Source organism: Ammospiza caudacuta, chromosome 2, assembly GCF_027887145.1.
Source record: "Ammospiza caudacuta isolate bAmmCau1 chromosome 2, bAmmCau1.pri, whole genome shotgun sequence".
In the NCBI taxonomy this organism is placed as follows: domain Eukaryota; kingdom Metazoa; phylum Chordata; class Aves; order Passeriformes; family Passerellidae; genus Ammospiza; species Ammospiza caudacuta.
The window spans coordinates 49075361-49099247 of NC_080594.1; the positions used below are offsets into that span (position 1 = coordinate 49075361).

The 23887-nt window shown below is 42.0% G+C and overlaps 2 protein-coding genes across 4 annotated transcripts in view; both read right to left on the minus strand.

The window, feature by feature from the left end:
- ZDHHC20 (zinc finger DHHC-type palmitoyltransferase 20) overlaps positions 1 to 10172 on the minus strand; it is a 49117-nt gene extending 38945 nt beyond the window's left edge. For both annotated transcript variants that reach the window (XM_058825105.1, XM_058825104.1), the window contains exon 1: positions 10042 to 10172. In XM_058825105.1, the coding sequence (XP_058681088.1) occupies positions 10042 to 10159 (118 nt within the window). In that variant the 5' untranslated portion in view covers positions 10160 to 10172. The remainder of the gene's footprint in view (positions 1 to 10041) is intronic.
- A 5711-nt stretch (positions 10173 to 15883) lies between these two features.
- MICU2 (mitochondrial calcium uptake 2) overlaps positions 15884 to 23887 on the minus strand; it is a 136366-nt gene continuing 128362 nt past the window's right edge. For both annotated transcript variants that reach the window (XM_058825325.1, XM_058825326.1), the window contains 4 exons: positions 23583 to 23754; positions 23190 to 23298; positions 19924 to 20081; positions 15884 to 19640 (listed from right to left, as the gene is read on the minus strand). In XM_058825325.1, coding sequence (XP_058681308.1) covers positions 19536 to 19640; positions 19924 to 20081; positions 23190 to 23298; positions 23583 to 23754 — 544 coding nt within the window. In that variant the 3' untranslated portion in view covers positions 15884 to 19535. The remainder of the gene's footprint in view (positions 19641 to 19923; positions 20082 to 23189; positions 23299 to 23582; positions 23755 to 23887) is intronic.

Genomic DNA, 23887 nt, shown 5'->3' on the forward strand with positions numbered 1-23887 from the left:
TGCCAGTCAATACCTGCCTTGAATATAAAGGTCACTTAAAGCTGACAGACTTATGGCTGAGGACATTACTAGTAAATCCATTTACTTCTACACCAGAGAGATGAAAATAAGCAAGTCTTCATTTATCTATTCCACACAGCTGGCAGGAGAGCAGAGGTGTCAGCTCATGGAGAACAAAAATTCCAGACACAGCTGCTGTGACCTGCAGACCTGAACCCTCACCCAGCAGTGAGAATGGTCAGCAGCCAAGAGGGACCTGCTTTGCTAATCAGGTTCCTTTTTCATGTTTGGCTTCAGACTCTTCCAAAATCAGTTTCCTTGCTTAGCTACTGGCCCAGCTTGCAACAAGTGTTTCCTGAAATGTGAGGATAAAATCTCCTTGCAAAACTCTGCGGATAAAGATCTCCTTGTAAATCTCCTTACAAAGCATTAGGCACTCTGTTTGCTGAGAAGAGGATTTTGCTGTCACCAAGTTCACAGAGTAATGGAAGAAATCAAACTGCCCATCAAGCCAACCTCCCCTCATGCATTGTGTCACTGGATTCCCTAAGTGAAGTTTCAAGTTTGCAATGTTGGTCAGGTTTGACAGGTATTTGCCACCTGAGCTTAAATATGGACCTGCCTCTGTTAAGAGTTGATTTTCAGCCAGCAGTGCATTGACAACAGAGCAGCCAGTGATGTAATCTACATGGATTCCCATCAAGATATTAATAAGCTAAGCTCCTGGATTCAGCCCTTTAAGGAACTTTGTACTCAAAAACATGTCATTTAAAAACAAGTATATTAGTTGTGGGAGAGTAGTGATGGGGAACTCCAGTCTTCAACAAACTGGACTTGTAAATATTAATAACTATTAAGTATTTTTAAAATTATAAAACTATTTATGAAATAAACAAAGGTTTAAAGACTTCTCATGGTGATTTAGGGAATCTGTTCATATATAGGTTATCAAGTTGATTGGTAACAAATGCTGGCATCTTTTGATGCTGGAGGCTTTGCTGCTTGCTCTTGTTGTAAACCAAAATGTTATACATTAAACCTTACTTAGACTGAGACATCCTGAGACAAAGCTTGACTAGCTAAATCTACACCCTCTAGCTTCTTTGCAAAAAGGAAGAAATGACAGCAACTCTTTAGAAACATAAAAAAGGATCCAGGTGCTGCAGAGGGAAAAATCCACTGGTAATAAAAGGATAGAAAGTTTTGGATAGAGGACAAGGTCAGAAGGACACCATTTTGATGCAGGTCTCATTTAAGTACCAGATTACTTAGGAATATGAAAAAGTGACAGCACAAAGACTGTATGAGCCACTGCAAAGGGATTTTTGGATACTCCAGAAGATGTAGACTGAATCTTTGATAGTAGTCCAGAGCTAAAAGAGAGGCAAGCATACAAAAGAGCACATCCTATCATCCAAGAGCTCTCATTCAGTAAGTATTGATTCCAGCAAATAAATAAACCAAAAAAATCCTCAGAGCTCACCTGCCTGCTGACAGTTCACCACATATTCTTGGAAAGCATAAAGTAAGGACTCCAACAACATTAACTGAAATACTGTAAATCCTAATGCAATGTGTGCCAAGGGGAGAACAGTTCTGCCTACCGCTCCTCAGAGATGCATTAGGGCTCCCAGGGAAAAGCACTGGAGGTAACAGCAGGGCTGGCACGCTGCCTAACAGGAAACAAGCAGGGCTTGAAGCATGCATGGCTCCTACTGAGAGAATTAACTTCTGTCACCTTCCTAGGCTATCACCCACCATAGCAACACAGTTGCAAGCACATCTTTGCTTGCAGGTGAAGTACTGGAGTGGGGCACTCTGGTGGGAACCAATGTATGTGATGTCCAAGAAATGACTGCTGCTTGCAGCACAAAAGTCAGCAACCCAGTGAGTTGTAGGAAGTTAGAGCAGGAGAGTGGTTGCTTCTAAAGACCAACAACTAGGTGTGATTGGCCCAGACCCTTAAACCTGTTGTCATCACTTGGGATGGGGGCAGGGCGTGCATCTGCTTGACTGAAGCCTCCAGAGAAGGCGCGCAGCAAGAGGAGAGCACTGTCACTGTCACAAATCCTGAGGCATGGAAGCACAGCTCCTGAGGCCCTGCATGTACCTGGAAGCTCTCCCAGATCATGGTTTCTGCTCACAATGAGATTCCCACTTCCACTCTTAACTTGGCAATAGGGTTCTACAAGTGTGGAAAGTAGTGAGAAACATAGGATATTTACAGCTTTCAGGATATTAACAGAAAATAGCCACACAAAAGAGAAAAATATAACTGAATCTAGTGGTCAATGGTCTTTAAGCTTTCCACTGTCAAAATTTATGATTTGTCTAAATTATTAATTATTACAGAAGTTCAAGCCTACTCTCTGCACTGCTTGCTGCTTTAGCTTTATCTCAGCAGGTATCTACCCTGGAACACAGCCATAGTATCACTGTATGCAATCACAAAGCTGAAGTCAAACTTTTTAAAAATACAATTATTTAAACCCCCCAACATGAAACTTAAGGAGCAGCAGATTAAATAGATAAAATATACACACACAAAACATCCCCACAAAAATCCTATGCATAGATTGCATCCTGTTTCAGATACTGTAAAAAGGCCACTTGAGTGTTAGTCACATAGGATTTTGCAAAACAGAACAGAAACCACGCTGCTCCAAGAGCTCTGCTCCAAGTTTTGGTCTCCTTTGCAATGTTCAGAGTAAATTTGCAGGTCACAAACCAACAGATGTGAAATCCTTCAATCAATCACAAAGCAATGTACACTTCCTTTCTCTCTTTTTTAAAATCCAAACTTGACAAAGCTAAAAGGAATGACTACTTGTCATGAAGAATGATACAGTAACAGGTTCTCTGCATTCACACCCATGACCAGGCAGTAGATGAGGCACTTGACTTAAGTTTTAAGTCCACCACACACAACTGCAAACCAGCTTATAAAATAACTGTGTGTTTAGGTCTCCTCAAACAAATAATGTCTGTTTCTTTCAAGGTTATTTAAATTTAATCTAAACTTTGTTTCATTCTCTCTGCACTGGCAGCTTGCCTAATTCTAGATGAATTTCTTCAAGCTCTAATTTTTTTTTGTCACAAAGAGGTTTAAAAAATGCAAAAAAACCCCTCAAAGCCCAAACAGCTATCACTGCACTTAGCACTTCACAAGAGATGCATAAAAATTTCCCACACTGGAGACAAACACACATGGAAATGCACAAGTGAAATAGCACAAACAAAAGACTGCTGCTTTGAAACCCTCTCTCTGTAGATCATATGATTGAACTGGTTCCATGCTTCACATTTAAGATAATGCTGCACCATGTACAGCATCAGAGAGACTGCTGCAGGAACTGCAAAGGCAAAGCACGCTGCTCTTATGATCTGCTTGTCTTTGACAATCTCACAAGAGAATTTTAAGAGTCAGAAGAAAAGATGAAGAAGGAATGGATGAGCCATTTGGTTGTTTGAGAAAAAAGGAAAAGCAGAGGCATGAAATGCTGCAGAGGGGGAACTTGACTTCTAGCAAAGATAAAGGAAGATGGTCAAATATTAGGTATTCCACTGAAGATTGTGGGGAGGATGGAAAGCAGAAGAGTGGGAAAAATCTGGCTTTTTTTTTTCTTGATGCGGGAGAGGAGGAGTTAAGCACATCCCACAGAAAACAGTTTAGTGACAGCAGAAGGAGGAATATTGGGGAAGCGGCTAAAAGAACAAATGAATTTGTTGCAATCTCATTATCTCTTTTATAACTGAATCACACCTTGGTGGAGATTTAGCTTACACAAAAAAAAAAAGTGGTCTGTGCTTACTTTCCAAATGTTTCTGTGACATTTTATACATTCTAATGAGAAAAAAATGTATACTCATCCTATTACATGAAGATCATGCACCAGCTGGAAGAAGTTAATGACTGAGATCAAAACTCCATAAAAGCTGTTTCAGGAACCTACAGTTTGTAACACTTGTAAGAAAAGTACATGTTAAACCAGCATAAAATTTTACAGTTGTAAGAAACTGTTTAACAAAGCGATGCACTGAATGGGTGAAAAATGAGTGGCATGAACCCTCAGCATTAACAGGCACAATTTTAGGCAGACAATTAGAATCTATCTTACTCCCATTTTCCACTACAGTCTCAAGTTCCAAGAGTAAAAGCAGGTCCAGTGCCATCCAAGCATTTCAACTATCACAGGTATACGAGAACTCAGCTCTGAAACCCATCTTTAAACCCTGTAAATTCTTTGATTATGAAAAGCATATGAAATTAACTCATAAAAATATGAGTCAGTAGAGAACAAAGTTTTAATTACTGAAATTTCAACAGACAGAAGAACCTGAAGTTCACTGTATGTAGAGGGTCAATGACCTCAAAGTAATGTCAGCTGAAAATATATGCTTGAAATTCTGGTCCTTTTATCCATAGCGTCTTGCAGGAAAACAGAGACTCCAAAGTGATGAAGGAACATAAAAGTCCTGATTAAAAATGAAAGTGTCATTTAGATCACTGTTCTAACTCTAGAGGCATACAGAAATCTCCTACTGCTGTTACCAGAGAAAAAACTGAGAGAAGTTATTTTCTATAATATTAAATGCTCAGGGTATCCAAGTCCTTTCAAAGCAAGAAGCAAAGCTTTATAGTCCACATCTAGAAGGCAATCAGGAAGCACTGCAGCAGTGAGTGATCATGGCTACAAGAAAGGAAAACAGGAAGAGCTCCTGCTTTAGCTCACACACTTGCTCAGCTCCTTGCTTTCCCTAAGCCCCTTCTCCACCCTACTCCAAACCCATCCTGCCCACGAAGCAGTTTCAGACAATGCTGAGGCTCACAGCAGGTCTCACACAAAGCATGCACCACTAAGTTTCATCAGAGCTGTTGGACAGCAGAGGAGACAAGTCCAAACTCCCTGCTGGCAGAGCTGCTCTGAGCTCAGCTGCTCATTTTCTGCCTAGTCCCCTGAGCAAGCTGGGCAGCACCGAACTGGTCACTGCACCACACTGCTTGCTGACCAGATAGTAATTAGGGATCAAGGAAAGATGCCAGCTGCTGCAGAGCTGTCAGGAATGGTTTAGCAGATGCAGGGGCTGGGGCAGGCACTGCAGATAGAGGGCTGGGAGGGAGAAGAGGGATGGAGTCCTTCTGATGGCAGAAGAAAGAGCAGATACAAGATAACTCTTCAAGAAACCAGGCTGTTGCACTTGGAACAATTTTTTTATTAGAGGACTGCCAAGCGAGCAGATTGCATTTTAATGTAAAAGGCACATGTCCACCTGTCCCTATAAACTAGTATGACCAATACAGGGCAAGGCACCATAGAAGATAATCTTTCTCCTCGGCTGAGCACTTAGTTTTCCAAGAATCTGTATCCAGTCTGACCACCTCAACAGGAATTCTAATTATAATAACAGAAAGGGTTCTCATTTAAGATGATAATATGCATGCTTATGCTGAGAGATTACAACAAAATTAAGTGTATGCAGAGTGGTTCAATTTCTGTATTTTCAAATTCATGAGAGGCACGTAAACATAGTTAACTAACCAATGATCTAACCTGTTTAATGTGCTTTCCTTTTCTTGACAGGTGACCCTCTTTTCCTATGGGAATGCCTTTTACATGCTTAACATGCAAACATTGTACCCCAGTGCTGATACTTCAGCTTTTTCTGTAGGTTGAAATCAGAACTGCTGTTGGTATCACCTTGCCATTGCCTGAGAGATATGGCATTAGCATTTTCAGTAGAGATTTCTTTCGGAGGAGGCAGATGGAATTACCTTCTCTCTGTTTATGCAACAGGCTCTTCAGATGGGGAGTGTTACAAGGGATCACCACGTGCTTCTCATAAGGGCCGTGCTTTGGGGAAATCAGAGCTGGCTCCCTACTGACAAGAGACACTGCAGTCTCCTGGAACAGCAAGGAGTATAATTTGTACTACTAACACGAAGTTATGCATTCTAAAGTACAAACTTCTTTGTTTGCCAGGATTTTAGACACCCTAGACATTACACTGTATCAAAAAAAGCAAACCTTCTGCAACTAGACGCGATGAAAAGAATACACAACTAGTTTCTCCCATAGCTTTCAAAATCAGAGTTTTCCATACTTTGCAGACCCTGAGGCATGAAAACACTCATTCATTCACAAGCCTACTAAACATGTAAAAAAGTAATTATCCTGAAAACTCCTGGCTCAAGAGAAGAGTCAGGACTGTGATTTTCAGAAAATGCAGTCCTCAGTATAGAAGTAAAAAGCTAACCTGAGCAGGATTTTTGCTGTTTTGTTTCTTTTTAGTAACTCCAGTCATAACACTTTAGTTAGGGGCTGCAGACAACTCAAAGTTAACAAACTCCTCTTTTTCTCAGTGCAAGACCGCACTACTAAAGTCTGCAAGTGTTTTTTAGCAGAAGGGCTGCCTGTAAGAAATGAGCTGACTTCACCCACCAACTACATGTGGCAAAACAGTGTCTTGTGACCACCCTCGAACCAGTCTGCACTACAGCCCACCACCCACAAAAACGTTTGGGATAGTTAATAAGATCCAAGCCTGTCATAAATGAAAACAAACCACGAGAGAAGAATTTCACTCTTTCTGAGCATCTAAGGGATGTGGTAAGCAAACACAATCAGTGCAATTCAGCAGTAGCATAATATAGCCATTGTTTACAAAAGCAATGATGTTAAAAACAAAACATGTTTTGATAAGACACAGGAACACATGAAATGGTTTCAAACTAACAAAAAGCTATTTTACAACATCCTTTATGCATTGCTAGGTGTGTTTTCTTGCAAACAGAGCTCTGGGCGGGTTATGTGTGAAAAGAAGAAATAATCTGGTTAGAAAGTGTTCAGTCAGCTTTTTCTACTTCAAAACATTTTAAAAAGCCCTCTGAGACCTGCCTTCAGTCTTTTGTAGTTCCTTCAGTTACATGTATGCACTGAATTTTTACACTATGCTGACATTCCCTCAACTTACAGACATTTGGCTGTTTTCACCTTTCCAATTAGCTTAATAGCTAATTTACTTGATGGATCACAACTACACAGCAATAGTGGTCTAAACAAGGCAGTGTTCAACATCTTCAGAGAGACAGAATGATACTGGCAGTTCCCATGGGAGGAAAACAATAGACAACCTCATGAGTCTCCCCACACCAGTCCTCCTTGGTGTTCACAGCCAGTGTGTAAGTAATATAATTTAGGGTTACAGAAGAGGCATAATCCAGTAAATACATACTAGGAGTGAGTTATAGAGAAGCCTGAGTCCATCAGACACCACATTGAGCAATATGGGAGCACCCCATCAGAGGAGGGTGGGGCAAGCAGCACAGAGAAGCAAAACTGAAAGGAAAAGGGTGAGGTGACGAAAGCAGCAGCCCCAACTTCACCATCTTCTCCTCTAGGATACTACACTAAGCCTGGCTTCCCACTTGATCTATTAACTGAATATATGTTCAACCTTTAATAAATGACCAAGGACTACAAGGAAAAAAAACCAAACAACCAAACCAGGAAGAAGTAAGAATTGGGAAAATACAGGATTTCCCTCTTCCTGTTTCCTTGTTACTATCACATCTGAATAGTTACTGATTTTTTTTAGAATAAACTTTGAAAAAACACTGATGGCTGTGGGGTTTCAATTTCTCTTTTACCCAGTATTTACTTGAAATTTTCTGTTATGTCTCCTCATTTCTAAAGCTTCCCTTCCTCCATCTCTCTTTAGCAGGCACAGATCAGGCTCTCACCAAAGCCATATCCCTGCTTCTGCACCCGCCCCATGTGAACACCGGCAAAGGCCAGCGTTGCCTCATGCATCAGCTGTGTGCTGGAGGCACATCCTTGCTCTTCCTCACAGCACACAGTGCTGTCCTTCCCAAAACAAACAGAACATAGGGAGCACCAGCAGAAAGAAAAACTACCTGCCAAGACAAACAGAAAACCTTGTATTTTGCTCTAAATCCTCTCAATCCTGGTTTGAACTCAACCGCAGAGTAAAAGCACGCAAAGGAAAAAACCCACAATGCCAAAAAGACCCAAACACAAAATCTCCTTCCTCTCACTTGGTGAGATGACTTTTTCTCAGGAGTGTAAACAAAATTCAACAGATTAAAAATAAACAACAAAAACCAAAACCCTCCAAATTGTCAACAGAAAAAACTCACAAGACAAATAAAATCCTTGGTCATCAGGCATGATTTAGACAAGTAACAACTGAAAAGTTCAGTGGCAGCAACAGAAGTCAGTAAATATTTTGCTCATTAAATGACACTTTTTCTTAAAAGCCTGTATGCACAGACATTAATAGAGATGATTTGTGAGCAAAAAGAGCCAGTCTTCTAGAAACCAGACTTAGAGACACAGAAGCTCTTGCTTCAACAGGAGCCAATCTCCTCACCAATTTTCACACAAGCGAGATCTTAATGAACTCAGAAGAGCTCTTTTCAGCTTCTCTATGTTCATGATAGACAAATCATTCACAGCACCTAGTCCTGACCCACTCTGTGATCAAGACACAAAGCTGAGACTCAGAGCTTGAGGCTCTGTTCCCAATTCAAGCAGAGACCACCTGTTCGACCCTAGGCAAGCCTCTTAATCCCTGAGTTTTTGTTCTTTGTTTAAAAATAGCCCTAATCTGCCTTTTGTCATACTAATCAGACTGTAGTGGGTACAGAAAACTTGTAAAATGTGAGTCTATAACCTCACACAGCCCCTTTCAGGACTACTGTTACAGCTACCCATGCTCAGACCTCCAGTAGACTGACTCAAATTTGTTTTCAAATGTTTATACTTTTAAGTATGATTTCCCAGAAAACCTATTTATTCACATAGACAACTGCACAATAGTTATTTGGCAAATTTGGATAGTTGCAAATATGTCAGTGTATCTCATATCAACATTTCACTTAGTACCTCAACAAGCATTATTTTACAGCTATGTCTTTACTATTTGAAGTTCAAATAACATTTGTGCCAGTGGTCCATGCTCCAGTCTAGATCTCCAAATACAAAAGGCTGTGAAACAACATCAGCATACAGAAAAGTTATCCAAAATACTAAGTCATCACAGAAAAACCCCAAAGTGATTATTGTTAATGGAAGGCTGTATAGACCAGTTTACCCAGATACAAAGTACATGCAAACATTTTTTTCCTAGCTAGGGATATCAAAGCATGTAGTTTACACAAAAAAGAAGTAGTACCAGGACCTACAGACACTAGACAGACCTATATGTAGCCTAAAATAGTTCTTAGTACTTTCGAGGTTCTTTCTCATTTCAGCTTCCTTACTTAAACATGCCAAATGCTCAATAACCCGTTCCTTAGTTTCCTACGCTGCTTCCAAGTTTCAGCAATTCTGATGAATACTGCACACCACAGTTCCCCTCCATTTACCCTGCCCAGGGAAAGCACACATCCTCCTGAACGGAACTTTCCTCCTGAAGACAGCAAAGGGTAAATATCGCCCTGATCGACATCGGCTGCAAGTCACATTTATATAAAGATGAGCTCTTGTCCAGAAAGCCTGGATACGGCCTGACAAAACCCCCTAAGACCTAAATCCTTTCCCCAGCCCGCTTAAGTTGGATGTTTCCAGCCTCATAATGCTTCACCGGCACCGGGCTTCTGAATGAAAAGGAGGGGAACCCCTTACACACCCTTAAGGAGTTATTTGACACATCAGACGGATGAACAACAGTAAAACAGAGGGGAAACTCCTCACGAGGAGACACGAGGGGCTGAGCTCTCGAGAAGTCCCTGTCCCCAGACTGAGCACCCTGGGCCTCCTCCTCTCCCCGGCACCTCCAGAGGCGGCCCCGGGCCGGGACCCCGCCACCATGAGGCACCTGAGGGCGGGAGGACAACAGGTAAAGCCGGCCCGGAGGGAGCGCCCGAGGCAGGGTTTCCTTCCGCCGCCCGAGAGAAAGCCTGAGGCGGGCGCAGGGAGAAGCGAGCCCGCCGGAGCGCAGGGGAGGAGGCGGCCGGCGGAGGGTCCTGCCCGCCCGGCCGGCAGCTCCCGGCGCCCGCGACCCTCCCGGTCCACTCACACACACACAGCTCCACCACGTAGGCGTAGTAGGACCAGGCCACGACCAGGGCGATGAAGGCCACGGGCACCCAGGCCAGCACCTTCTGGCAGCACTTGAGGACGTGGGACGGCGCCATCTTCCCTGCCGGGCACCGCGGCAGCGCCGGCGCTGCGACGGGCGGGCGGCGGCTGCAGCTCCGGCCGCCGCTGCGGAGCCGGCCCCGGGCGGGCCCTGGGCGGGCCGCAGTGGGCGGGACAGGGGCGGCCCCAGCGCCCGCTACCGCCCCCTTCTCGGGGCGCCGGAACGCCTCTGGACCACAGAACGGTAAAGCATGGAAGGGACCTCTGGAGATGATCCGGTCCAACCTCCCTTGCCAAAGCACGGCCACCTAGAGCAGGTGACACAGGAACGCGTTCAGGTGGGTTTGGAATCTCTCCAGAGAGAAAGGCTCCATGACCTGCCAGGGTAGCCTGTTCCTGTGGTCTGCCCATCCTCCAAGGAAAGTTCTTCTTCATGTTGAGGTGCAACTTGTGTTTTAGTTTATGGCTATTGCTCCTCGTCCTGTCACTGGGCACCACTGAAAAGAGCCCGGCACCATCCCCCTGCCACATGCCTTGGTCATGCATTTATATGCATTGACGAGATTTCCACCCAGCCTTCTCCTCTCTAGACTAAACAGGCCCAGCTCCTGGAGTCTCTCCTCATAAGAGAGATGCTCCAGATCCTTGATTATCCTTGGAGTGTCCTCCACTGGACCCTCTCCAGTAGCAACTTGTACTGAGGAGCCCAGAAGGGGACACAGCGCTCCAGATGTGGCCTCAACGGGGCTGAGTCGTGGGGAGGATCCCCTCCTTCGACCTGCTGGCCATATTCTTCCCGATGCATCCAGCGCCATTGCACCTCGGGGAACCTTCCGCCTCCCTCTGTTCGCACGGGCGAGATCCTCCTCCAACCATAAAACCTGCTCTCAAGCCTCCAACTTTTCCCCTTTTCCTGTCCTGGCCGGACTGTCGGTGTCGGGCAGGAAGGCGGTGGGACAACTCCGGGCCGTGCTGCTGCCTGCCCCTGCTCGCCAAGCACTGACACTGCTCAAGCAGGCTGTTGGGTGCCGCAAAGGGAACTTTAAAATCACTTACTGCGCTTTGTTTCACCCGCTGTTCCTGAGCGGCGCTGAGCGCCTGACAGCTGCAGCCACACCGCGGCCTCGGCCGGGCACCGCCGCCGGCGCTGCCTTGCGGGGCTCAGCCTTCGTAGCGCCGGATATCTTTAGCCGTACTCTGGCACTGCTGTGGGTGGGATGCCGAGGTCGGAACGGCCCGCGCCATGGCAAAATTCCCCATCTCCCCGCCGAGCCTGAGGGCGCTCGCGCCAGGAGCGCGTCCCTGGCCCCTCGCGGCTCCCGCGGCGCTCCGGCGCCATCTGGCGGCAGCAAGAGGGGCGTCCCGAGCCGAGGGAAACGGAGCAGACAGCCTCCATAGGGAACTGACGGCATCCATGGGAACTGACAGCATCCCATCCACAGGGTACACACAGTATTCCATCCCCAGGGAACAGCCAGCATCCATAGGGAACTGACAGCATCCACAGGGAACAGACGGCATCTTAACAGCTGACAATGAGGGAAAAAACACGCTGGCCAAATACCCAAGACACAGCCTCTGTATGTGTGGCAATGTGTGTGTGTGTTCATCTGGGTATCAGAGCAGAGGAATGAAGCAGCAACCCGTGGCCCTGCTGTACAGAGCAGGCACATGTGCCCAGGGATCAGGGAAAGATTATCAGTCTGGGATCTGAACTTTGGGTACGGGCATGCTTGTACAGGCTGTGTAGAGGAGCATGATCAGGATGGTGGGGAAGGGGATTGTAAGACTGCATGCAGTAATGCAAGGGCTGCAAAAGAAAGGGACTGCAGGAGAGGGAGAGAGCTGGTGTAAGAATTTGGTGTGGCCCATTCCTAACAGAGAGATGTACAGCAAGGGAGGAGTGACTGGTTACATGGACAGCATCTTGGTTGTGACATCTAGTCACTCTGACAAGAAGTACTGACAAGGATGGAGCAGTTTTAAGGTGAACTAGGACAGTTTTGATCTGATGTGCTGGTTAGCACATCAGGGATATAGCTAAAGTATTCCCGTTCCTCTAACCTTCATTAATTGTGGCACTTGGGGACATGCTTGAGTAGTGAAGATGGCAGTGCTGGGTTAGCAATTTGATTTTATGAACTTAGAGGTCTTTTCCAACCCTAATGATTCCATGATTCTGTTTCTTAAGGGTATCAAAACATGCCACAACTGCTGGCATGTGCTTTACCTCAAGATCTCATGGGACTGTTAACACTTGGCCTTAAGACAATGGGAAAGCATTTAAATTCTTGGTGTCAAAATAGTATTTGTTAATAATGCTTTTAGAAGCTTTTTAATGCTTTTTGATACTTTTATGCGCTTTTAATAATTTAATTGCTGTGTTAGTTTCTTAGTAGTGTATTCAGTGAAGAAACATTGTACTTCCAAGCCTTCAGGAATTTAAGAAGGGACCTGGACCTGGGAAGCAAAGTTACAAACAACTTTTACCAAGAATGTCCTGCATGTTGCTGTGGCTGCAACTGACTCCTGCTGTTACTGTGCATTGACCATCCTCTTAGCTGTGCTTCCACCAACTTTTCTGACAAAATCCCATTCACAATAAACACAATTCCTAACATGAAGACTAAGGAGCACAGCCATGAATAAAAACGTTTAGCCAGCAAATAGTTCACTATGTTAGGGAAGACATGAGGGGATCCAACATGATCCTCCCTATCCCAGTCTTCCCTGCTGACACAAAACTGCAGTTTCACCCACAGAGGTATCAGTGGAGCCGTGTGTGCTGACATTCCCCCCTTTTAGCAGGTCCATATTGAGCTGCAGGAACAGCCACATGTGGTTTGGATGCAGTCTGACGCTGGCAAAGCTGGAAGCTGTGACACAGCCAGTGTTTCAGTTCTGGGTCAGACAGATGCCTTGGGCAGGATGGAAGGCCAGTGGCTGCAGTATAAACCTTGGACAGGACAAACTCTATCAGCTACAATCCAGCAGCATTTCCATGCAGCGTTTCCAGAATGACAGGAATTGAAGTGAGACTGAATTAAACAAGGACAACACCAAGGTTGTGAGGCGGCAGAGAGGGATTATTTATCCCCAGACAGTGCCCCGCACTGAGGAGTTTTGCTGCACAAGAAGCCCCTTGGCACAGCTGGCAGGAACTATCATCTTCCACTCCTGAAAGCCACCCGGGAAGTCTCTACAAGGACCTCTTGAGAAGAAATCAGCTCCTTGAATAGAAGTCATGCAGGATGGAAGGAAGCTCTGCTAGGAATTGCTGAACCTGTTTGACTTCAAATGGCTGCAGTGCAGCTTGTGCAAACTTTGCTGCCTCATTTGTGGGGAGGGACAAGAAATGACACGTGGAGCAGATTCTGGGAAGTCAGAATGTCATGTTGTGGGAATAGCTGCTCACCACACTCTCCCATGGATCCCATGACTGTCAAATATTGAAAAACAAAAGGCATCTCCTGTCCATTTTCACAGCACACCTCCACTTCTGGCTGCCCACCTGCTTTAGTCACATTGAAAAATGTGTAAGAGAAGTGAAACGTTTCCCTTTGCAGCCTCAGCACCAGTTAGGGTCTGCTGCAGTCCTCCAGATGTTTGTTGGTCCCAGAGCAAGGCCCTGCAAACATTCTTGTTACTCAGAACTTCTCTCCTTACTATTTAGAGGTTATAATCTCCAACAATTTCATTTCCTTTTTGCTTCTGTATTTTTTCCCTCTCAAAGTAGCTCATCTTAAACTCCAGGAGCATGCAATCCCAAGGCAGAAGCAACCAAACTTCTTAGATGAAGACTGATGAAAAATCATAATTTATCTCATTTATTCCTTGTAATATGAGACAAATCAAAGTTTTGGAGGTTTTGAATTCCTGATTTACACATAAACACAAAAGAGATTATGTAAATTGTTTGCTCTTCACATTCCAGTACAGATCACGTAATCTTGCGCACACCAACTACCAGGGATTACTATCCCTTTTTTGGACTGAATCAAATTTATAAATTGTAAGGACGCATTTTTGGTCAAACAGCATTTTAAAAAACCTACTTGCAGCCATATTTATTCAGTTCTTGCTTACCTAGCATCCTTTTGTTCAATGATATTCATGTTTGCTTAATTTTTAATTTATTCTAATAGCTCTTCTGTTTCTTCTTTTGACTTCAGGACTTACCATTAGTCTCCTTTTCTAAAGATTAGTAGCAAAGCATTGTATTTTGGTATCCTTTCTTTTCAGCAGCGAATGTCATCTTCTACTCTGTGACTCATTTGCCATTGCTCTACGAATTACCTTCTGTGCATTATTTAAGTGATGTACACCACTTTTTCAGTAATGTCTGCTCATTCCAACAGTATCAGTTTCAAAGTAGATTAAACCACAGTAAGAGGCCACATAATTTAAATAAAAAAAATCTGTATCCTGAAAAAAGAAGGAAATTTTAAAACACTTTATTGGAAAGTCTTAAATTAAAACAATTGGTTTTCTTTGGGGTGCTTTAGAGGCAGTTGCTCCAGGGGCTGACATTAAAGCTGAGAAATTTTCCCTAGAGCAGTGGACTTGAGGCACAGTGTTGTGGTAGAATGCCTCTGTAGAACATCCTTTCTCCAGGAAAGTGCTTGTGGCATTCACAAAGTACAGGCTTAGTCCAGAGAGGCTCATCTTCTGTGCTCCCTCTGCAGTCCATGGAGAAAGGCCAGGCCCTCCAAGGCTGTTTCAAAGCAGTGAGCTTGCATCTGAAATCCCATGAGTAAAATTCCCACACATTCCTCTGAATTCCTATGGAATATTCCTCCTTCTATCTTTTCAAACCTGTGTGTCTGAAATCTGGCCAACACAAACCCAGTCATGCAGAGTGTTCTGCAAGGTGTTGTGTCCATTCTCCCACAGCCTGGTGCCTTCCCATGTTACTTCCACCACTCGCTCAGCCTGGAAAGGCAGGCCAGCCTTCTGCCAGAGGCAGAAGTGAATAACAGATTCATTTAAAACAGACTTCCAAGATTAACAAGTCCAGCCATTAATCCAGCACTGCCATGTCTACCACCACTAAACCATGTCCCCAGGTGCCACATCTACACATCTTTTCAACGCCTCCAGGGATGGTGACACAACTGCCTCCATGGACAGCTTATCCCCAGTGCTTGACAACCCTTTATGTGAAGTTTTTTTCCCTAGCATTCAATCTAAATTCACAATGGGCACACAGGTGAGGAAAACCATGGTTTTTACTCCTCAGGGCATGAGATGCTGTGGCAGAGCCCCTGCAGGAGTGAGCAGTGCTGAGCAGGTTCCCTGCAATGTTGGTGTGCAGGAACAGCAGCCCAGGACAGCAAGCAGAGCTCTGCACTAGGGCACTCCAATTAATGAACTAGAAACATTATTAACTAAGCCAACATCAGCCTAATGGGAAATCTGTCTCCACATATGCTGCATAATTTTTTTTATTATTGAGCCAGCTAGGAATTGTTTAATAAACAAAGCCAATGGGAAACATTCAAAGAAATGAGTGAAGTGACACACACTTGTCTGCTGATTAATTTAGTGCATGCTCAAGTCTCTCAGGTTTTCTGTTCTGCAAAGGGCTTTCAGCTTCTTGTTGGATGACATCTTCAGCTTCTGCAGCAGGAGCTTCTGTGGCCAGCTGGGCACTAGAAGAGTGTGTCTACATCTGCCATCTTGATGCTTCCCTTGTGACCAACTGCATTACAGGAGCTCATTTGGGCACGTATTTTCTGTTTAGAATGACTGAAGGCTTTTTTCTGCATTGGAGTAGTTTCCTGAACCAGCTGTGATTGTTTTACAGGAAAAAACAAAGCTGAAGGTATGAGGCATGCTTGCCCTCTCCTGTGAGAACTCCAGCATGAGAAGAAAACTCATTTTAAATTTTGATGTACACTTATTGATCCATGTCTATGTTTTAGTCCAAGTATGGTCAATATACCTGAAATTTATACTTCCTCTAAGCAATGTGATTGTTTCCATTCTTGCCCTTAACTGGGTAGTGATCCTTTTTATGTTACATGCATTGAACATGTGAAGTGCCATGAAACCACAGTCCATGGCCTGGTTGTTTGTCTGCTATGCAGAACATGTACTCCTCATTGTTGCCTGTTTTGTTAAAACCTGCCAGCTTGGTTTGAACCCAAAGGGACTTCTGCTTTTAGAAAGAGGCTTGTACAAACCGAGACACCAGAATTAATTTCTAGAAACAATCAATGAGTTTCGATTACTTCTAGTATATCACACTGCATTTTTGCCTTTGCTTCATTTGGAAATGAAGAAGAAATGGTTATTAGACATTATCTTAAAGTAAACAAACAAAGAAAGGCAAGAAGTGCTATGGGGATACAACAACTAAAATTCTGTAAAGCAGTTACACACTGTAGGTGACTGCACTTGCTTTTGTGTATCCTTTTGATATGTTATATCAATTTTTGATACTTTTGCAATATGCAATGTGTTCATTTTTATTCTATGTAAAATTCAGATGCAATGTGGTAGATTAAAAAAAATTTATTTTATTTAGCTTTTTTATACATTCCTGTTCAGAGGAAGAGTTCCTTATGTTAAAACAAATCACAATTGATATATTTAGACTGGTAGCTGGCATAAGCCTTAACTAAAATGTGTTAAGTAATGCTCACAGCAAGCTGCAAATATCATACAGTGACTAAAAGGAACTAAAACATCAAACACTTAAACTATAATGAATTTCTTAAAAAACAGGGTGTATCTAAATACATATATATCTCTTTTAATCTAAGATATTAAAAATGAGAAATTACTTTAAGACTGTTTTACAAACCATTTAATTGACAAATAACAATAAACTTACAAATTAAATGCAGAGTCTGATTCTTCAAGCCTGGCAGACAAGTCATCCCTGGCCTTTAAAGGAGTTCCTTCCTGGCTGCACTTTCAGGATAACTTCTGAAAATTATTCATAAGTCTGTTTTAATTTCCAATCAATCTTTTTTTTCTTTTTACTATAGACACAAAATTCATATCAAACCCAAGCATATCCCTTTGCTTTTCCTCTGAACTTGAAATTAAAGCTTTTGCTAGAAAATAAAACTTGAAATCCCTGAAAGCAGATACTGCTGATTGCACAAACCCAGATAGAAATGAGCACTGAGGAATTAAACTTAGATACACTAAAGCTAAATGAGTTGATTTTTCCAAAAGAAAACCAGAGCAGCTTGTAATAAGGAAGTAATTAGTAAACAGAAGAAACCACAAAAGCAATAAAAAACATCATAAACCTATTAACTTCACACAGAATAAAATGCTAGGGAATAATTTCCACTCCAAAGTAAAAATGATATGCCAAAATATTAACAGCAACAAATAAAAGGCAGCCTTGCATTAAAGACAGAGCTGGCACAAAGCACACTGGGTGAACACATACACACTTCTGTGCCAGGGCAGCTCTTCTTCAATAGCGTCATTTTTTGGATAATTTGGGGAAGTGCAGCTGGCTGTGGTACTGTGGTGCCAGTCCCACTTTTGCTCCCACCATGAGAAGCAACAAACAATTTCCAAATACACATAGAAAACCAGCACCTGCTATCCTGCTGCCCACATAGCACTGCATGAGCTCAGTTTGAGGCATTTACTTCATTTGGATTTTTGATTTTTTCCTGGGGAAAAAGGGATCCTTGATGGTCACTGGAGCATGATCTTCCAGATAGTCTCAGGACATCCCCACAGGCATGATCTTGTTCTGGGTGCATGTGCATGACAGGACTACCAGCATTTTCTCTTTAACACTTTAGATTAAAGCTCCAAGCTGAGGCCATGAGGGAAGAGTTGCTTTGCTGGCCTCTCACCGTGTTCCTCAGGAGCCACTGTGCCAAGGCTCAGGCAGGAGGGCTTGTCCTCAGCACAAACATGATAGCTACTGACACATCAAACACATTCTCAGTAAACTCAGTATTTCTTAGGAGGGACCTTTAGCGTTTCCTGATGCATTCTCTCTTGTCCCTACACCAAGTGAGAGCTGCCCTGATGTCTTACCTATCATGGAAATTGCCCCTCTTCTTACAAACCCCAAATAAATGACAACCTAGCACCACATGTTGAGCTTTGAAGCAAACATAGCTGATGTAATGCAACAGACGGATAGATAGCTCCTCACTGACTGGTTTCTTTGTTATCTTTTTGAGACATTTCCCTAGTCCATGTTTTGAGTCTATTAACTCTATTACCACAAACCTATCCTGAAAGGCTAAGCTTTCACTCCAGCCAAGACAAGTCAGACAACTGAGAGTGGGAAAGAGGAAGAACCTTGACAGCTTTACAGATAAGTCTATCTCCTATATATATGGCCAACTAGGAAGAGTGATCTGGACCTGGCTTTTGGCTCCTGGGATTGTAAGAAAGACAAAACATGTAACACGCACATCTGTGTACACAGACGTGCACCTTATGTTATTGCAAAAAAATGTTCATCTGTAATTTCTAAGTGTTAGTCTTGATTTGTTCCTCTTTTTAGTGTTCAAGATCTTAGGTCTAACTTTGCATTTGGAGTGATAAACATTTGTATTTGCTTTTTTATTGGACATACCTCAACAATGGCTTATTATAACCTTGATTTTCTGAGATACTTCAGGTTTTTCTGTCACAACTTTTAGTGAGATAAAACAACTATTTGTTACGCATCCATCTTCTGCAATACAACTAACGCAAAATAGTAATGAGTCAAATTGTAGCTACCACTGTGTTTGATAGAATGAGGATTTTTTTTCTTCCCATTTATACTTTGTGGAAGAGGTCTGAGACACTCAATACACACTCATTGATCAATGTACAACTTTTAAACCCTGCATCAAGCCCATCAGTCCTGTATTTTTCCAGTTTAATAATAACACCATGAGGGCAGACAAACCAGACATCCACACAGGAACTGGTGGAATCAAGCATCAGGAACCAGCACATGAGCAGATCCCCATAACAAGGTGTGAATTTTCCTTTTTTATTTAGGATAACTTGGTTTAAAATGTGTTGTGCAAGTGATTTTGCCTTGTGGACCTCTGCCCTTGCTGGAGAAGGAGAGCTGCTGTGTGGGTGACTGAGATGATGTTCACTCCTTCAACAGGAGATGGTACTGCTGTGATGTTCGTGCCTGGAGCCATTATTCAATCCTGTGCATCCTGTATCCTACAGTGCAGGGTCAGATTCCCCAGAGCAGTAAACAACACTATTCCCCAGAACAAGAGTACTTTGGTATGGAGGCCAAAAGTGACACCAGTTCTGTAAACCAAACTGATTGCACTGTAATGATTATAAAATTATTGCATTAGAGTCTGGGTTAATTAAACTTTACCTATTGCTAAAAAAAAAGAGCCTTTTTGATTTAGTTATTATGTAAACAGGACAGACAAACTCCCCTAAAGAAAAACCACTCAAGCAAAAGAAAAATGGACTGCTTTAAAAAGGACTTTTCCCAGTTTGCTTCCAAAGTTCTTTGACTTCTTTAATGCTTTCTTTTTTCACACACTTCCAGAAACCTTGAATGCCTTGCTGCTGTGGTACCTGTTAATAAAGTTAAAGTGTGTTTAGCATTTACACAAAAAAGACTCCTATTCCCAGACTGTGTAAATACAATGTATAATGTGCTGCTGCTTCCATAGTTCACATGTGTAATAACAAATTCTTAGTGGCAGCACTCATCCCAGATTCATCCCAGTAAGGACTACTCAGTTTAAAATATATATATTTTTCTATTCATTAACTCTACCTGTGTTTCTACAAGCATTTACAAGAGAGTTGTAGAAATCATCTGTGGTATTTACAAACAATTATGTCAGCTTGTTACCCTCAAGCCTCGATGAATTCGGTTCCTCAGGACTCCAAGAAACTCGCTGTGGCTGAGGCAGTCATCTCCATCTAGATCAAAAATCTTGAAGATGGTATCCAAAACATTATCTGACAGATCCTGTCCTGTTGCCACCTTCACTGCTCTCTTGAACTCAGCTAATAAAGACAAAATATTACATCACAAGTGACTGAACTTGCAAAGAAAACAGAAAGCTTATAAATAGCAGGACTCTGTCCAATTTACAATGGCTTGTGGGCATCCTAACTGGAGAATCTGGGATGTGTAAACTAGTAAACTATTAGAAGGACTCAGTTCATGTGTTCTTCTGTCACTGTCATATTTCCTGAAAAATCCCTTCACCAGGATTTCTCCTGGGAAGTTGAGAAGCCTCAGAGAAAAAGGAAAATAATATCATCTCATTGTTTCTCCCTGTTTTGCTGCTTTGGAATATGGTTGGAGAGTGTTTATGCAACAGGTGGTTGTTTGATTGGTTTCATGTGAATTGTTTTGACTTAATGACCAACCACTGTCCAGCTGTGTTGGGACTCTGAGGAGTCAGTCACGGGTTTTTAATTAGTATCTTGTTAAGCCTTCTGTCTGTATCCTTTCTCTATTCTTTAGTATAGTTTTAGTATAGCATTCTTTAATATAGTAACATAAAATAATAAATTAGCCTTCTAAGAACATAGAGTCAGATTCTCAATTCCTCCTTCGTCCTGGAGATCCAGAAAATACCACATGCTTCTTCTTTTGTAACACTATTCATTTTATCATAAGCTTTAGCAAGGCACTGCTTCTCAAGCAACAGTACAAGTGATAATTTTTGCTAGAAATAGATGAGAATTTACATACTTTTGGCTCTTTCCTGTTTATACAATGGTGTTTGCCTCACTATCCTCTCATTAAAAACCTTACCATTTTATATCAAGCCAGCTTCACAACAATTCATTTCACATGAAAACGCTTCTTCTCAGAGAACAGTGGGTTATATGCTCCACCTCAACTAACAATCTCCTCAGCAACTCTGCAGAAACACAGACCATCAAATGGTCAATGCACTGATTACAGTACATGGCTTTATATATCTGCAGTTCTGGTTTTGAGAGAAGCTGGCTAGCTCTTCTTAAATGATGTTGAGTTACTGAGGATTTGTGGCAGAAAAAGCTGCCATACCTCTCTGGAGATGTACTTTCATCTTCAGCTCTTTTTCCTTCTCTCTTTACACCACCATGCGCAGTATAGAAACACCCACTAGCCCCTCTTTTTGTCCTGTGGTGCACAGAATTTGGAGTTTTGGCTCAAGGAAGATGAGGAAGTGTGTGGGGCTGCCACAAAACAGCAACTTGTAAGAGTGGAAGGATTACTGTTTATTGTAGCAAGCACAGTCACAACACATGAATTGGATGCATTTTTGAAGGCATCATGGAAGTGTGAATTTTAAAAAGGAACTGGAAGTTAATGAAGTGTAGCAGTATTGTAGATTATTACAGAAAGTTGTCCAATGAAGTCATAAATGCAATATTAATGTGGTTCTGCTCTCATAAACAAGTGCTGTTTATAAATAGTGTTATAAATATGATTATTTCTGAAGCTTACTAGAGGGAACAGCATTCCTGACATAGCACTCATCTTTGTCTTTTTCAAAAATTCCTGTATAAATGTAGTTGACTATTTCACTAAATAGAATTAAGGTAAAAATCCTCCTGTAAAAGGATATATCACAACTTGAAAAAGACATAAAACATGGGATGTTTATAGTAGACTTAATTTTGTCTTTGGAAAGATGTTAACTGTTTCATTTTTGAAGCTGAATTAAAATCCAGACATGGCACTATCCTTTCTTTGAATGTAACATCAATAAAAGAAGATCTTCTACAATAGTGGGGCATAACAATTTTCAAGCCAAGAAGGGCCACCTTACCAGAGAGAAAAGATGAGTTGTGAACTTAGAAGAAAAAGAAATCTAGAAAAAAATGAAGGACTAAAAGAGTGTCTTATATTTAGATGAATGTTCATATGTGTGTGAATACACATGATAATGTCCACATTATCATGCAAACAACAAGACAAAGAACTCAGCCAGATTCAGGAGAGAATTAGACATACAGGCATGCAACATCTGTGAGTTACCTCAGCAGCTGGCTGATTTTGATTACAGTGGGGGTCAGCACAAAAACAGACTAAATTAATGAAAGTCACAAGTTGCAAATCCCCCAGTTTTCTTTGGTTCAAATCCCATCCATATATCTTTCAAGAATATGTATTTCTCTTTCCGTCTTCTCACATTTTTCATCTTTTTTCACATGAGCCCATCAAATATTAATTTCAATGAATGTTAATATCTCTTTAAATTTCCTTAGGAACTTTTTAATAATGTTGCTATTTTGAAATAACTTATGAGACTTGTCCTTCAAGAGTAACAACTACAACCTCAGGATTAAAACAAAAAGCATTTGTATGTCCATAAAACTTTTGATTCATTGCTCCTCTTTCTCCTATATGGGAAGGAAGCAATTCCCCTCCTTGAAATCTTTATTTTAAACCCCATTTTATGACATTGTTTCTTTTTAATAGACATAACTGCATAACACAATCTCCTCAGCACAAGGAGAACACGGAGTGAGTCCAGAGGAGGGCCACAAAAATTATGTAGTAATTTTTGGGATGGAGCACCTCTTCAGTGAAGAAAGGCCAAGAGAGTTGGGGTTGTTCAGCCTGGAGAAGGGATACCTCAGGGCAGACTTTACTGTGGACTTTCACTATATCAAGGGAGCTTATAAGAGAGTTTTTACCAAGGCCTGTAGTGACAGGAAAAACAAAATGCTTTTCAAAGTGAAAAAGGGTAGATTTAGACTGGACATAAGGAAGAAACTTAAAAAGTTGTGGCTGTCTCATCATTGAGAGCATTCAAGGTCTGGTTGGGTGGAGATTTGAGCAACCTAATCCAGTGACAGAGTTCCCTGCCTATGGCAGAAGGTTTGGAAAAATGACCTTTAAAGGTCCCTTCCAACCTAAACTATTTTATGATTTATTAGTCTGCTGTCATTAATCCACATATGACAGCACATTAGAACTTTGAAATGAAAACTTTTTGGAAACTTTATATTATTATTTTTTAATGAAATATAACTAAGTCCAAATACGAGCAGTATAATATTTTTGGATTTCACTGTGGTACTTTGGGATAATAATTTACATTATTTCGTAATTAAAATGATTTTTTTCCTTTTAAAAAACGCACATGAAAGATGTACAGCACTTACCCCGCTTAACAGGACGATTGGCTACAGTAAACATCTGCATGGCGATGGAAAAGTCTTCCAGATTATTTGTAAACTTGCAGAAAGTCTTGAATTCTTCCAAACTGATGTTCTAGAGTATCAAAGAATTCAGATTATATATAATGAATATACATTCAAATCCCAATTATTCTATGTCATTAAATCTCGTGGGGCTTAGTGTTTAGATGTGACTGCCTACTCATTATTGATATTTGTATTTCTCAGCTGGACAATTATCATTGCTCTTATGTGTATACAATTCAAGGGCTGCAATACTTCATTTGGCAACTGGTTATCTCATTAGATAGCCACACTCAAATGAAAACCTGTGCACAGAAAGGAGGAAGGAAAACAAAGTATACTTTGGGTACCAACCTCTCCTGCTTCGATCCTGTCTTTCACATTCTGCCAGTAAATTTCATTGTTTTCCTCATCAGTGAAGTACAGCAACCATGCCGCAAAGTCTTCTTTTCTCATGACGTTCAAACCCTTTGAAAACTTGATGAATTCCATTTCTTGGACTTCTGTTTGAAGATTTTCCATGAATCTAAGTGTAAACAGATATTATCCACCACTTGATACTTCCATCCCTGTATCACCACTATTACCTTAGCTACCAAGTGCCGCAGACACCAGCTCTGAGCCAGAGACACAGTCGACATTGCTGCTTAAAACAAATA